Source organism: Phodopus roborovskii, unplaced genomic scaffold (genome assembly GCF_943737965.1).
Source record: "Phodopus roborovskii unplaced genomic scaffold, PHOROB, whole genome shotgun sequence".
Taxonomy (NCBI): domain Eukaryota; kingdom Metazoa; phylum Chordata; class Mammalia; order Rodentia; family Cricetidae; genus Phodopus; species Phodopus roborovskii.
This window is the reverse complement of record NW_026126585.1, coordinates 8,947,154-8,961,066: the sequence shown is the minus strand read 5'-3', so window position 1 is coordinate 8,961,066 and position 13,913 is coordinate 8,947,154. Positions and strand designations below refer to the sequence as shown.

General features: G+C 42.8%; 1 protein-coding gene across 1 annotated transcript in view; it reads left to right on the top strand.

The window, feature by feature from the left end:
* The first annotated feature begins 2,985 nt into the window (after window positions 1-2,985).
* The window catches only part of Dpp10 (dipeptidyl peptidase like 10), a 604,540-nt gene continuing 593,612 nt past the window's right edge, over window positions 2,986-13,913 (top strand). Inside the window, exon 1 of the mRNA XM_051203984.1 lies at window positions 2,986-3,265. Coding sequence (XP_051059941.1) covers window positions 3,194-3,265 — 72 coding nt within the window. The 5' untranslated portion in view covers window positions 2,986-3,193. The remainder of the gene's footprint in view (window positions 3,266-13,913) is intronic.

The window sequence follows — 13,913 nt, the reverse complement described above, 5'->3', positions numbered from 1 at the left end:
GCTGAGAGAGGACTGACCTACTCCCCCTACATCAAGGCCAGGCAAGGTAATCGGAACAGATTTCTAAAAGGCAGCTAAGTACCTGGGACAGGTCTTGATCTCCATGCTAGGAGCCTTACAAACAGACCAAGCTACACAACTGTCACACACATGTAGAGGGCATAGGTCAGTCCCATGCAGGCTCCCTAACTGTTGGTTCAGAGTCCATGTGCTCCCCACTCCCCACAGGAGTTCAGGTCAGCAGTCTCTGTGGGCTCCCCAGTCATGACTTTGACCCCCCCCTGGCTTCTGTAATCCCTCCTCCCTTTCTTCAACAGGACTCCAGGAACTCTGCCCCAATGCTTGGCTGTGGATCTCTGCATCTGTTTCCATTATTTACTGGATAAAGACTCCACAGAGGGAATCTTAATAGTGGTCCAGTGTGAAAATTTTAATTTTGCTAGGCAAGGTTACCACGGCTTCCCCTTGCTCTTAGCCCCACAGTGGTGCAGAAGCAGCACCCACCTGCTTCCATCTGGCTGGCTATTTGTCATAGGTGTGTTCATGGACATCTGATTATGAATAAGAGTTTGTGGCGTTGACTTTAATGACATCATAATCAGAGACCACGCTAACCAGAATGGCAAAAGTTTCTTAGATGGCATAGTCCTCTTTATTTTTCTTGAACACTGTATCAGCTAGAAATTCAGTTGGAATGGGTAACGCTGACATTGGACTTCAAGTGTCTCATTCACTCAGATCCCAGAGACAGAGAGAAAGAGACAGAGAGAGAATATTTTTTACTTGAGAAAATCAATTTACATGTGATTAAGTTTTCAAGGTTTAAACTGTAGGACTCCACCACGAAAGACAGACACATGGAGAAGCTGTTCTTAAAAGCATAGGATTCTCTACTAGGCGCCACAGTTAGTGAAGCATGTAACAATTTACGTCTTGATTTGTAAGTAAATGTTATGCTGAATACTAAAAATGGATGCAAGTCCAGCCACAAACTTCAATCCAATAAGTTATCCTAAGTGGAAGCTGCTATTTTTGCCGTGTGCTTGGCCCAAGTGAAAGAAATCTGCCATAAAGTAAGTTCCCTCATGTTGAGCAAATTGTCCAAAATGGAGATGCTTGAGAAAACTCACGCACACAAGCAATGAAGAGAAGAAGGAAATGTATATATGGAAGCATTTTCTGGACAATGCATGCTCTTTTCCCAGCCACTCAAATGATATAGGATGGGGGGAAATATTTGTGCTGTCGGATTTATGGGCTAGTTATATTTCACTTGTGTTTCTTTTTTATATATGCTTTATACTTTTGCAACAAGTAAAATTATTCCCATCAAAAAGTTATCTCTGGCGAAACAAAGAAATAGAACATTTGAAAGAAACCCCGGGATCACAGATGTTGGAAAAGTAAAGGTTTCTCTTCACCCGAATTTGTTATGACTGCTTGCAGTAAACATAATTTTTGTAGTATCACAATTAACAAGACAGACAGCAGACAAGTGGGGACTTGATGGCCAGAAAAACTGGGAAAGGAAGGGAGGCAGCCCCTAGTTAAACACACCCACTCATAGCTACCCTACCACCACCCTCAGGGTTTCTGCTGTCTTCTGTAGGACCGGTTTACCCCTCTGCCCCAACTACTGAATTAATCAATATGCCACCTGCTGGAAATCATGACCACCAGAGTTCAATACCCAGAACTCCCTTGATGGAAGGGGAAGCAACACCTGAGTATTTGCCTCTCTCTTGCCTTTTTACTGACTAGCAATCCTCAGTGGATCCAGAAAGCCAGGACTAGGACACTGCTTGTGTTCCATTTTCCAAAAGCATATTCCTCTGCGCACCTCGGACAGAGCCACCTGCAGGTGCACGTGGGTGAAATTAGTGACCTTTGATAATTATAGCCCAAAGTGCTCCACTTCCAAACTAGGCTGACTCTCTGATTTGTCACGATGCTCCAGGTCCCAGTCTCCACACGCTGTAGCTTAAACTCTGCTCTGCGCACAGGCGGAGGGTGAATGGAGAGGATTGGCGCCTTAATCTCTCCCTTGGTACCACCCCCCTTTCCTTATGTTGTGTTTGGCCCAAGGCAGGCTCAGAGAAACGTTTTTGGAATGGGAATGGCTGCTGTGGTTAGCAATGACTTAAAATGAGAAGGGTTTTTTTTTTTTTTAATGAATTGGGGGGGGGTAAGATGTGGAAAGAAGAATCATATGTGGTTAATGTCATTTTTTCACAAACCTTTGGGGATTCCATTGCGTTACCCAGGCAGCCATCTGGGGATCCAGGCTGGAGGTTAAAGCTTTTCTATTGCCTTAAGTCATCGGGCGCACAGCCGTGGGTCACCATGCAGGACAAACGTCTCCAGTGCAGACAGGTGTTGCACACGCCCAGTGGGGCTCCAGGCGGGGATCTCCCGCTACCCATGCTTTCTCAAAGTGCTGGAGCATGCCTAGTGGCCGCTCTGGAGCCACCGAGGGTTTTTGCACAGGCTCACACTCCGCTTCTCCGGGTTTTATCCGGAGCCCGCGGGGTGGGGGGTAAGGGGGGCGGAGGGCCGGGGTGGTGGGGGGGAGCCAGCAGAGCCCGGCGGCCTGGGCTACAGGAGTAGGGAGCGCGTGCGGGGCTGTCTCTCCCGCGCGCTTTACGGTTGCTCGGGAGATGCTAGAGTGCAGAGCCTGGCTGCTGCTGCTGCTGCTGCTACTGCTGCTGCTGCTTCTGCACCTGGCGCGCTGAGCACCGCGCAGGGAGCCCCCGAGGGCCGGCGGCGGTGCGGGTGCACGGGTGGCGGACTGCGGTAGAATGAAAGCCTGGCTCCTCCGGCGTTGCAAGCCACCGCTCCGGCGCGATCAGGTGCTGGCAGCCAGCCGCCCGCCGCTCCACTAACTTGCCACTTGGTCGCGTCTGGTGTCTGCCTTTTCGGGTGGTGGTGGGGGGGCGGGGACATTGGGGAGTCCGAGGATCTGCGGTAGCCGAAAAGGGATCCTGCAAAAGGGGGAGTCTGCTTGCCTCTGCTGCCGCTCTCCGTCCCCTCCCTGGCGCTCCCCTCCCCCCACCCCATCGCTGCCACCGCTCTCCTCTTCCGCCAATTCCGAGAGCGACGGGGCGTCTGTGACATGCGATCGCTTGCCAAGTGACGGTCCCCGAGTGTGAAGTGCCCGCGAGGAAGTGTGAGCTCCGACGCGGGCGGCCAGGGGATGACAGCCATGAAGCAGGAGCAGCAACCCACCCCTGGGGCCAGGGCAAGCCAGGCGCAGCCGGCCGACCAGGTGAGAGTTGGCTTCTAGGGACTATCCCTCCCGGGAGGGGTGACTCCACTTAGCTATCCCTCCTTGTCCCTCGGGATCGCTCCCACGTTTGCCTCTCCCCATCCTCCCCCCCCCGCCCCCCAACGATCCACTCTCAGGCTCTGATCGCCTCATCCATGGACCCAGCAGGAACTTAGTGCGCTCTGGGGCCGGGCGACGGGATGCGCAAGGTGGAGAGCCATGGGGAAGGGGGCAGAGAGGTAAATGCTGGAGATGCCCCCAGGGAGCCCCACCGGAGAGGCCGCCGTGGGAGGGAGAGTTTATTTGGTTACAGCTGTGGGGAGTCTTGACTTCTCATGAACGCTTTTTTGGATGGATCTAGCGCGATCCCGGAGACTGTCTTCTTGCACAGGTCCAGCCCTGTCTCACTGTGGCTCGGACGCGCGCTGGCCAGAGATACTGAAGTAGGCAAACGACCTTTAAGGCATCAGAGTTTCCCTTCTATTTTCTTTTGAGGAAGCCGAGATGGAAAAACTAGGTGGGAGAAGAGACGGACTCGGCTTCTCTAGTCTGCCCAGTGGAGCCGAGCATGAGGCAATAGAAAGGCATTTATCATTGAGGTGGGCAAGAAAGACACTGGGTTTTGTGGTTTGGTGGGTCTGGATGTGACACATCTGCAGAACTAAGGGGCCCTGTGTTGGCTGGTTTTTTATTTCTGTCCCTTTTGCGTCCTTCAGTACCTGCCACCCTTTTTTGGTTATTGTTGTTTGGATCTTTAGAGAGTCTGTACCCTGATGCTATGGAGAAATGTCTGTCTCCTCTGTGTCTGGTTTGAGGGAGACTTAAGAGTTGGATCACGCTTTTTTCCTAAAGTTGGAGGGGTCAGGAGTGTGGCGATGCTCCATCGAGGAGAAGGGAGGCTGTGAAGAGCCTGCTGGAGACATGGTCACGTTTACATCAATTACAACTGGACTGCAAGAGCCGGTACTTGGTCGGCGGTATGCTATAAAGCTAGAGGATCCCCACACAGAGATTCTGGAGGTGGAGCGACCAGAGCTCTCTGCCCCAAGAGAGCACTGTCAGTCAGTGAAAGGCTGCTAGCCATGTTCCAGGCAGAGACACTCTCAGCTCATGGTTAAAAGTGGGGTGACCGGGCAAGGAACAGTGAGTGCAAGACAGCTAGACCCCAGCCTTACTCAGCTCTTGATATTCTAAACACCGAATCTGCCTTAGAGGAGCTGTCCAAATTGCCCAGACAATGCTGAGGTACAGGAAGGGATGTCAGGGATGCTGTTATTAATATTCCAGTCTTGGTCATCTCTCCCGGCCTGTGGTCTCTTTCCTTCCATTCTCTCCCCTTCCCATTTCCTGCACGTATTTCACACAGGTGGTGGCTTGCCTCTCTCCTCTCTCTCTCTATTTACCTAGACCATGTTGCAGATTTCATGAAGCTTTTTTTTTTTTTTGCCTTCAACTGTCCAGTCTCTTTGCCCTTATAAGAATGCAAAGATTAAAGCATTGTTCCATAATGGTCCCCTCTCACACCTCTCCTCTGTCCCCCTCCCCCATCAGCACCCATCACCATGTAGAGACCGGTTGTTACTTAGACTTAAAAATAATAATAATATTTCAGGAGAGGAGCATGGATGTGACAGTCACCTCTCAGGCAGAAACCCTCACATTTCATCACCAAGCCTTGGATTCTGGTCTGCTCCTGGAATGATACCACCGTAAGAATGATTAGTCAGAAGAGAGTCTCCCCGTGAAATTTTTGCTCACTAACCTGTGACACCAGCTGGTAACTTGAGGTGCTGCAGACAGCTTCTGTAAGGGGTGGGGGTGGGTTGCAAAAGGCAAGGCAGATATACAGAAGCACATTGTATGTGTGCATGGTAAATCGGATTACTCTGACACTTAAAATTCACGTGGTAAGAGAGCTTCAAACTTGAGTCCATTTATTTCTTAGTATGCATATTTTTAGTGGCTATTCCAGATACTCAGAAAGTGGTCATCTGCAGAACTCTAGTTCTAAGTGGGTGCTTTTAAGACATTCTGTGGTTGCACATGATTCCTAAGTGTCAATGGCATGCAATCTATGCATGCATTAGAAGAGGCTGATTTTGTAAATGCAAAGTCAGATGGATGTAACTATTGCAGTAGCCTCCTGGGAGGCTTTCACAGACTCCTGGGGAATCCCTGTAGCTAGCATTCCCTTTGTCCAGAGATTAATATATGAAATGATGGCCATATAATGTGGGCAATTGCTGTGAATACTTAAGTTAGAGTGAAGCCCACAAAACATTGAACAGCTTCAGTCACTATGCCTTGAATTTCAATTATCAGGGAACTTCCATACAACACTAGCTATGCTGAATTAATTGTGCTGGCTGCTATATACTTCAAAATAAAAATTCATAAATTTCACTTAAATTGGACTTTTATGAGATTCTACTCAGTGGTTAAACAGGAGGCACATTCCATCCACTCCCTCACTGTATATTGATTTTGAATGATTTAGGTTTTTGAATGTTGTCCAAAAGGTCTTTCACTTTCTGTGGTAGAGATGGCCATGAGCTTCAGAGATGCCCTGTTCTGTGGCATCTGACACCTATATACATTTAGTCCTCGCAAGAACAGTCTTTCTTAAGAATGGCTGTGTTGGGGCCATGGAATCTAGTTGCTGTCAGCCTATAAAGGGCTTGCCCTCTCTGCTTCCTCTTGTCACTTGCTGTCACAGAAATCCTCATCAGAGGTAGCCTCTCTGAAGAAAGCAGCATGTGCTGAACATATTTTTAATACTTGGAATCATTGCTAATATATTTAACATTTTAGTCATCCTTTTCAGATAACCATTGATTCATTTAAAAAAAAAAAAAAAAGATTGATTACAATGTTTCCAGCAGTTGCTTTTGTTTTCATAGTACTCTATAGTTATAAAATGTTCAAAAATAAAAACTTCAACATGGCAGGTACAATCACTTCCACTTAAAGTGATCAGCTCCTCACTTTTTATAGACAGAGCGAAAGAATTTGAGTGGCCAATTATAAATCATGCTTATGTGAGAACATCCACGTCTGAAGCAGCTGCTATAAGTTCTCTGAGGTTCTTGAGTTGAGCAGGAGACATTTAACAATGTGGATTTTCTATCAGACCCTCAAAGCAGCATTTTGAGGTCCATTCTGTTGCAACTTCCACTTCAGAGATGATATATGTCCCCCTTATATATATAATGTCCCCCTTTAAAAAGTTAAGGCACTTAATCTATTTCTTCTTTAGAAATGGTGAATTGGCAGGGTGCGGTTCTTTTGAATATGAAGTAGGAAAAATATCTCAAACTTTGCTTTGTACCTGTGTGCACAGATTACCTTGAAAGTTTAATGGCTGTAGATCTCTTTAAAACATCAGCCACATGTGTAAATGTGGCCTCTTGAAACGTTAGTTAACTAGATATGTCCTCAAATAATGGATACCATGAGACAAATTGTATAAGTAATCATTAATACGTTAGGAAGTCTAAATAAAGCTTCTATCACTCGTCTCTAGTAGTGAGGAGATTTCTACTTTTGTGAATAGTCTGCAAGGCAAGGTTTTTAATTTGTCCTCATTCCACCAGGTGGCGCCCTTCTGCTGACACCAGTGGGGACAAACAGGCTTAGATGCTAAGCTGTCTTCTCCATGCCAAAGAACAAAACAAAACAAAAACAAAACAACTATGGGCACACACAAGACTCAAATAAAGCAAAAGAGAAATTTCACTTTCTGGAATATAGCTCAATTATACTTTTTAAAGGAATTATTTGGGTGCAATAATAAAAATTGTCATGCTTTTTTTTTTAAAATACATTTTTGGTAGAAGACCAACTTGTCACCACTCACATATGCAGGTCTCCTGATAACTAACTCATGGTCAAGTTATGATAACGTACGGCATGTATGAGAACAATTAGGTAAATATAGGCATTCTACTCTTGACCATTAGGTTAACACTAATTGAAAACCTTTTGATAGGGAAGTTGTCATTCAATAATTTAATTGCAGCTTCGTCTAGCAAGCTTGATTAAAATTTTGAAGTGTACACAAAGGACAAAGGTTGTTCATGTTTCTTCTGATCATTTATAAACATGTCAAAATTTAGTCAAAAATTACTCTTTTTTAGCATAGACTCTTGAAACACTTTGGAAATGATTCTGATTCTGAAAAGTTTATTTGAAACCATGTTTGTAATCAGAGCACTGGGGGATAGAACCAGGACAATCAAGAATCCAGGCCAGTCTGGGACTTAGAGTAAGAGCTTGCAAAGCAAACCCAAGTAACCCCATGCACAAACTATATAGGGGACACATTACTCTTCTTCTAACCAATGAATAAGTATACCAAGTATATGATTTGGTTAGAAAATATAATTTTGGTTGAATAAGGATCAGTTTCATTTGGAACAGAATGTAAATTCTTTGCCCACGGTTTGGCGTGTTTGTGTGTGTGTGTGTGTGTGTGTGTGTGTGTGTGTGTGTGTCTGTGTCTGTGTCTGTGTCTGTGTGTGTGCAATACATAATGCCCAACGTCTCCCTCTATTCTTCTCTACCTTAGGTTTTGAAGACAGAACATTTCACTGACCCTAAAACTAGAGATGGCTGGCTAGATTAGCTGGCCAACAAGTCCAAGACATCCACCTGCCCCTCTTTGCTGGAGTTTCTGCTCCTGGATCACATATGTGTGCTGAGGATCCCAACTAGGGTTCCCACCCCTGGGCATCGAGCAGTTTACTGACTGCTTTAACCTAACCCCCTATTTAGGGTACTTTTGAAATAAGGTCTTGTTATGTAACCCAGTGTTGGCTTGAACTTCCTGTGTATCTACAAAGACCTCCAACGTCATGATCTTCACCTCCTGAGTGCTGAAGTGACAGATGTGACCAACATACCTGGCATTTTACTATCTCTTAATTTCTTTATTCACTTAAACATACAACACTAAACTAATAAAATATACAACATAAATAGTTTATACATAAGTCATTTTACCTACTGAATTAGGAACATACCACACAACTTCTTTGCTAAGAATTATCTGGTTTTATACATACTTATTTATTTCAAGGGATGAGAAAATGACACGTTTAAAAAATAAATTAAAACATATTAAAGGGAATGCGTTGTTAAATATTAATGCTATGTTATCTTATGCATATTTCACTGAAAGCAAAATGTTTAAGCTAAGTATCTCCCACACTGAGGGGGAAAAAATGAAGCCATTTCAGAATTTCAGAATCTTGAGTAAGCTATTATTGTAAAATATTTTCAGCCTTAATATGCTAAGGCATATTTCATGTATTTAGCATGTACCATGCTACATAAAGATATCAACTATCATGTCTTCAATTGGGAACTTTTGCACCACCAATTACAAATAATTACTAACTTTTGATTGTGTATATATGCTAGAAATCCTACCGTGAAGGTTATGTATGAATGCAGCTATAATTTTCAATTTGACACAAGCCAAATTCACCTGGGAAGAGTTTCAATGTAGGATACCCAGATTGGGGCCAGCCTATGGGAGAATCAATGGCTAATGCCTTGATCACCCTTAGTTATGTGCTTTGACCCATGGCCTGAAGGTGGGTAGTACCAACCCTTGGTCTTAGGCTCTGATCTGCATAACAGTAGAGAAACACCTGGGTACTAAGCACTCAGACATTCATTCTCTCTGCTCTTATCTGAGGAGATGATGTGACTAGATGCTTCAAATTCCTGTCACCTTAACTTCCCCACAGTGACTGACTGAAACATATAATTATAAGGCAAAATAAACCCTTCTCCTGAGATTGCTTTTTATCAGGGCACTTTAATCACAGCAGCTCAAATGAAGCTCAGGCAGACAGGATGACTATATCTTCATTTCTACTGTGAATGGAAGAGACTGTTGGAACTTTACATGATTCTTTGGTTGATTAAATGAAATAATATGGAAAAGAATAATCCTCTCATTAATGTGTGGTCTGTGAATAAAAGCCCAATCAAAATTTAAAAAAATAAAAAGAGGATCATAAGCCACCTCTTAACAGACACTTTATATTTCATAAGCTCTCAATGGACATTTTTATGATTACATAACTTTGTCTGTGTCTATAAGTATCTTATGGGTATTTTTGCACTTCAAGACAACCAGATTTCAAAGTATTTTTATGACATCCAGAGTTCAATCAATCAAAACTCATTTGGTCATCCCATTCTCTAATGGATCAAGTTGAAAATAAATCCAGGCTCCTTCCGTACAGTAAAATTGGGTGTCAGATATGTTGCATAGAGTTTCTGATGCAATTCTCTTAATCAGATAATCAGTATGAGAGGAAATGTTTGAAGAAATGATGTGATTTATAGAACTATATTCTAGGGATATAATCATTGCATTCAGAAACTTGAAGCAGCTGTCTTCAAAGGAACTGGACAATACTGAGCACTATCAATATTCCACTGGATAGGGGAGGGACACCTAGGGCTCTACCCACCCTTCACTGAAGAACTGTTGGCAGTCAATAGCTGCTAAGGAGAAGAAGGGACCATTTTTCTTTCTATTTACTCTTTGACATTTTTATATATTCACACAATGTATTTGATTGTATCCATCCTTCACTCCCCCTCCTTCAACTCCTCTCAAATCCTCCAATACCATCTTCCTCCCAACTTCATGTCCTTCCTTTATAATTTTAAGAATTGATTTGTTTTCCTAACCTACTAAATCTTATTAGTGCTTCTTCTTTGTGCATGGTCTTTGGGTCATCCACAGAGGCATAGGCATAGTGAACTTATTAGTGCAGTGCTGCACTTCTAAAGAAAAGTCACCCTCTGTCCCCTGGCAACCATCAAGTACCAGAGGGCCGAGCCATTTTATCTCAGTGGTGCAGCTATTGGTCAATTGCCCAACATCCAATAAATAACCTCACACTCATGCACTTGTAGATAATCCTAAGTGGACTCTGTGGGTCATTTATAAAGATGTAAGGAAAATAGGAGGTGTACTTGTTTGAGAAAGAAGAAGGTTTTGGTGACATCCAAAATATGTTATACATATACATGAAATTGCCAGAAAGGAAAATGTGAACTGAAATATTTTAAAAGAAATATATCATGGGATGAGACTTCACTTGAGCATCCTCTGAGAGGTGATGGTAAGGGAGTCTATAATATCTCAGGGTGGATGTCTCTGGCATCACTAGTGTTGGGAGGTTAGAATAAGCATAGTCTCAAAATATTTCCCACATGAAGTTATCCACAATTGTTCCAATGCAACATATCGTATACTGTTGTTCTAATTGGAAATTACTCCCATGTGTTTTCCTACTTGCTGAATGACTTTCTAAAGATGTTAGCCAAATCTATGTACTGTATTATTATTCTCAGCACAGTATTATTTTCAGATAACTTTAAAGATTAATATTATTATTTAAAGTATGTGTGTGTGTGTGTATGTATCTGTGTGTCGGCATTTATCTGTGTGTGGGTATGTGCATGTGAATTCAGTATTTTCAGAGGTCAGAAGAGGGCGTCAGATGTCCTGAAGCTAGAGTTACAGGTGGCTGGGAGAGTCCCACCGTGACTGCTGGGAACTCTGGGAACTAAACTCAGGTGCAATGCAGGAATAGCAAGTGTTCTTAACTCCTGAGCAATCTGTCTAACCCCTGCTTTCCAGTTTTCATTGGCCTTCACTTCCACAGTTTTTGGCAATAATGTGTGTGTGTGTGTGTGTGTGTGTGTGTGATGTTAAATAGGTATTGTGTAGATGTGTGTATACATCCATGTAAGAGTGACCTCACATGAGTAGATGTATATGAAAGTCAGAGGTCAACATCGAATACTATCTTCAGTTTCTTTTCCATCTTCTGTGAGGTCTCTCAAGGTGCTTAATATATCATCTAGCCTATCTGGCCATCAAGCCCCTGCCTCTGCTTCTCTAGAGCTGTGCTTATAGGAGCATTCCACCACACTCGGTTTATCACATAGTGCTGGTGGGTCTGAACTGGGATCCTCATGCTGGCACCCGTTAGAGCATCAACTCAGCTCTGATTGCCCCTCTTTTTCTCATGCAGAATTCATGTGATCTCTAAAGCATTTAAATCCAGCTTCCCACTCCTCAGTAGGGACGTACAAACCACATTTACCTAAGGGGTGATTATCATTCCTAGGCTCACACAGAGATAAGTAATAGGGTTCTTGGAAATAATAGGCAGTTGAGACAGAGATCTGTCATATAGTCATCTCTTGTTGAGCTCTCCTGAAGTCCCAGAATATTTTATGTAATAGGAAATCTAACATCCGTTGCCACTCCAAATAGTTACCGTTATGAAAGACTGCTAATTTTTGTTTTTATTTTGAATTATTTTGCTCAGGAATTGCCATTCATAGTATTTGTTGTCATGTCTTATATGTGATAAAGTGACTTTGTGTTTAGCATGACATTGTTTTTCTGAAATGGTACATACTTTAATACTTTTCAACAAGTGTTCAGGTAATATGCTTATTCCCTGATAAGAGCAGAACATTTTTGTGCATACATAAGACCAAAACACTAAATGATTTTTCAGACTTGGTTATTTGGAGGCAGGGAGATGAGACAAGGTGAAGGGTTAAGAGCAGAGTTAAACCCATTTCAGGTTGAAGCCACCCTGTACTATTTGCGGTACCATTCACAGCCCCTCTGAAACCCTAAAAGGTTCAATTAAAAATCTTTGGTAGGAGTATTCTTGTTGAATAGTCTCTTTCCAGAAGTGTATGTCACAGCAATGATGGCCTTATAACTGCCTTTCAGTTGAGAACTTGTGATATATCTTGTGTAAGTGTCTGAAAAGTTAGTCAACAGGCTGAAGAAATAGTTTAAAAGTGCTAATTGTTCCACCAGAGGAGCAGAGTTGGCAGTTCCGACAGTGGCATCAGTCAGCTTACAAATGCTTATAAGATTAGCATCGGGGCTCTGAATTCCTTGGGGGAACCCCTACACACAGAGGAAAAAAATTAAAAACCATACAGGAAAAAGTTAGTTGAGTTCATAATAAAAACTGACTCTACATTGGGAAATGTTCTCCCAGCAAAGTCCATGCTATCTGACTTTAATATCATTGAAATTCCTCATACCTATTGATTTTTCTCAGGTTGGAACAAATAGCTATGCATGAGGTTACAAGAAAGCAAATGAAGACAAGTGAGGGAAACGGTCATTTTTATTAGCTTCATACCCATCTCCTTTTTGAGAGCTAAATGAACATTCGATTTTTTTTTTTTTTTATTTCATTCGGTGGGCGTCTGCCTTGAAAAGAGCAGTGTTATAATTGAGAACGTGAATGACAGCCTGGCTAGTGGTTTATTTATAAACAGTGAGCCAGGGAACTCACTGAAGTTTGCATTAGTGGTGGGAGAAGGGGGCCATAAGCCACCCTTTTAGTGGAACATGAGGTTGTGTACAATAAGAGGAACTGAGTAGGTGAACACCTTCAGGCTCATGCATCTATGAACCACTCTTCAAAGGCAGAAGTTACAAAATACATGACATCACAACAGCTTTCATTTGGAAACAATAGCATAGATTTTTATTTGTTTTCATTTTTAACATGCATATATATGTGCCTGTATGTGGGTATGCACATACAAGTGCTGAGCATGCGATGGAGAGAAGAGGGTGTCAGGTCCCTTGGAGCTGGAGTTACAGGTGGCTATGAGCTAATGTATATGGGTGCTGGGAACTGAGCTTGGGCCCTTAGCCACTGAGCAATTTCTCCATCCCCTTGTATTTGTGTTCTATGTATTTCCTAAGCAGACTTTTTAACTAAAATGTTCACAAATTTGCCAAACAACATTTCTCACTTAAACAGTATAAAATTGGGAAGGCCACATTCAAACTGGACTCAAAAAGTAAATTTTTTATTATTATTTCTCTGAGGCAGGATCTCGTGTAGCAGGTTGTTCTTCAATTTGGTGTGTACCTGAGGATAGTCTTGAACTTATGACCTCTTGCTTCTACCAGAAGTTCTGGGGTTACAGGTATTTGATACCATGCCTGGTTCCACAGGATGTAAAACTCAAGGAGTCAGGCAAGGACAACCAGCTAACTTATATTTCCAACACAAAGTGTGTCTTTTTCCCCAACATAATATTTTTATTAATTATTTGTGAATTTCACACAATGCACCCCAATGTCACTCACTTCCCATTCCTCCAAGGTCCATCCTCCCACCCACACACCCTCCCCTCCCTTAAGCAAAACAAAACAGAACACAAAGTCCAATTTGTGTTGCCCATGTACTCACTGGAGCATGGTTAAATGAGTGGCCAGCCTCTTAAAGACAGTAGGGCAGAGAAACAAATCAGAATTCCAAAGACTTCTGAAATTTTGAAATAGATCATTTGCTACATTACTCTTTAATTTGAACTCAGGAATCTAGGTATTACTGAAAACAAATGTGTCAAATCTCTTATCATTGTAGGCTTTATTGGAAAACACCAGACATATTACTTGATTGCTTTTAAGTGCTATAAAACTACTACCAGGGGTGTTCAAGAACTTAAATGAGTATTGTTAAATTATCTAGTATCTTATAAAGTATACACCATTTCTATTGTTATTTCACACATGTATACAATGAATTTTGATCATATTTAGCCCTATCCCCCTAATATG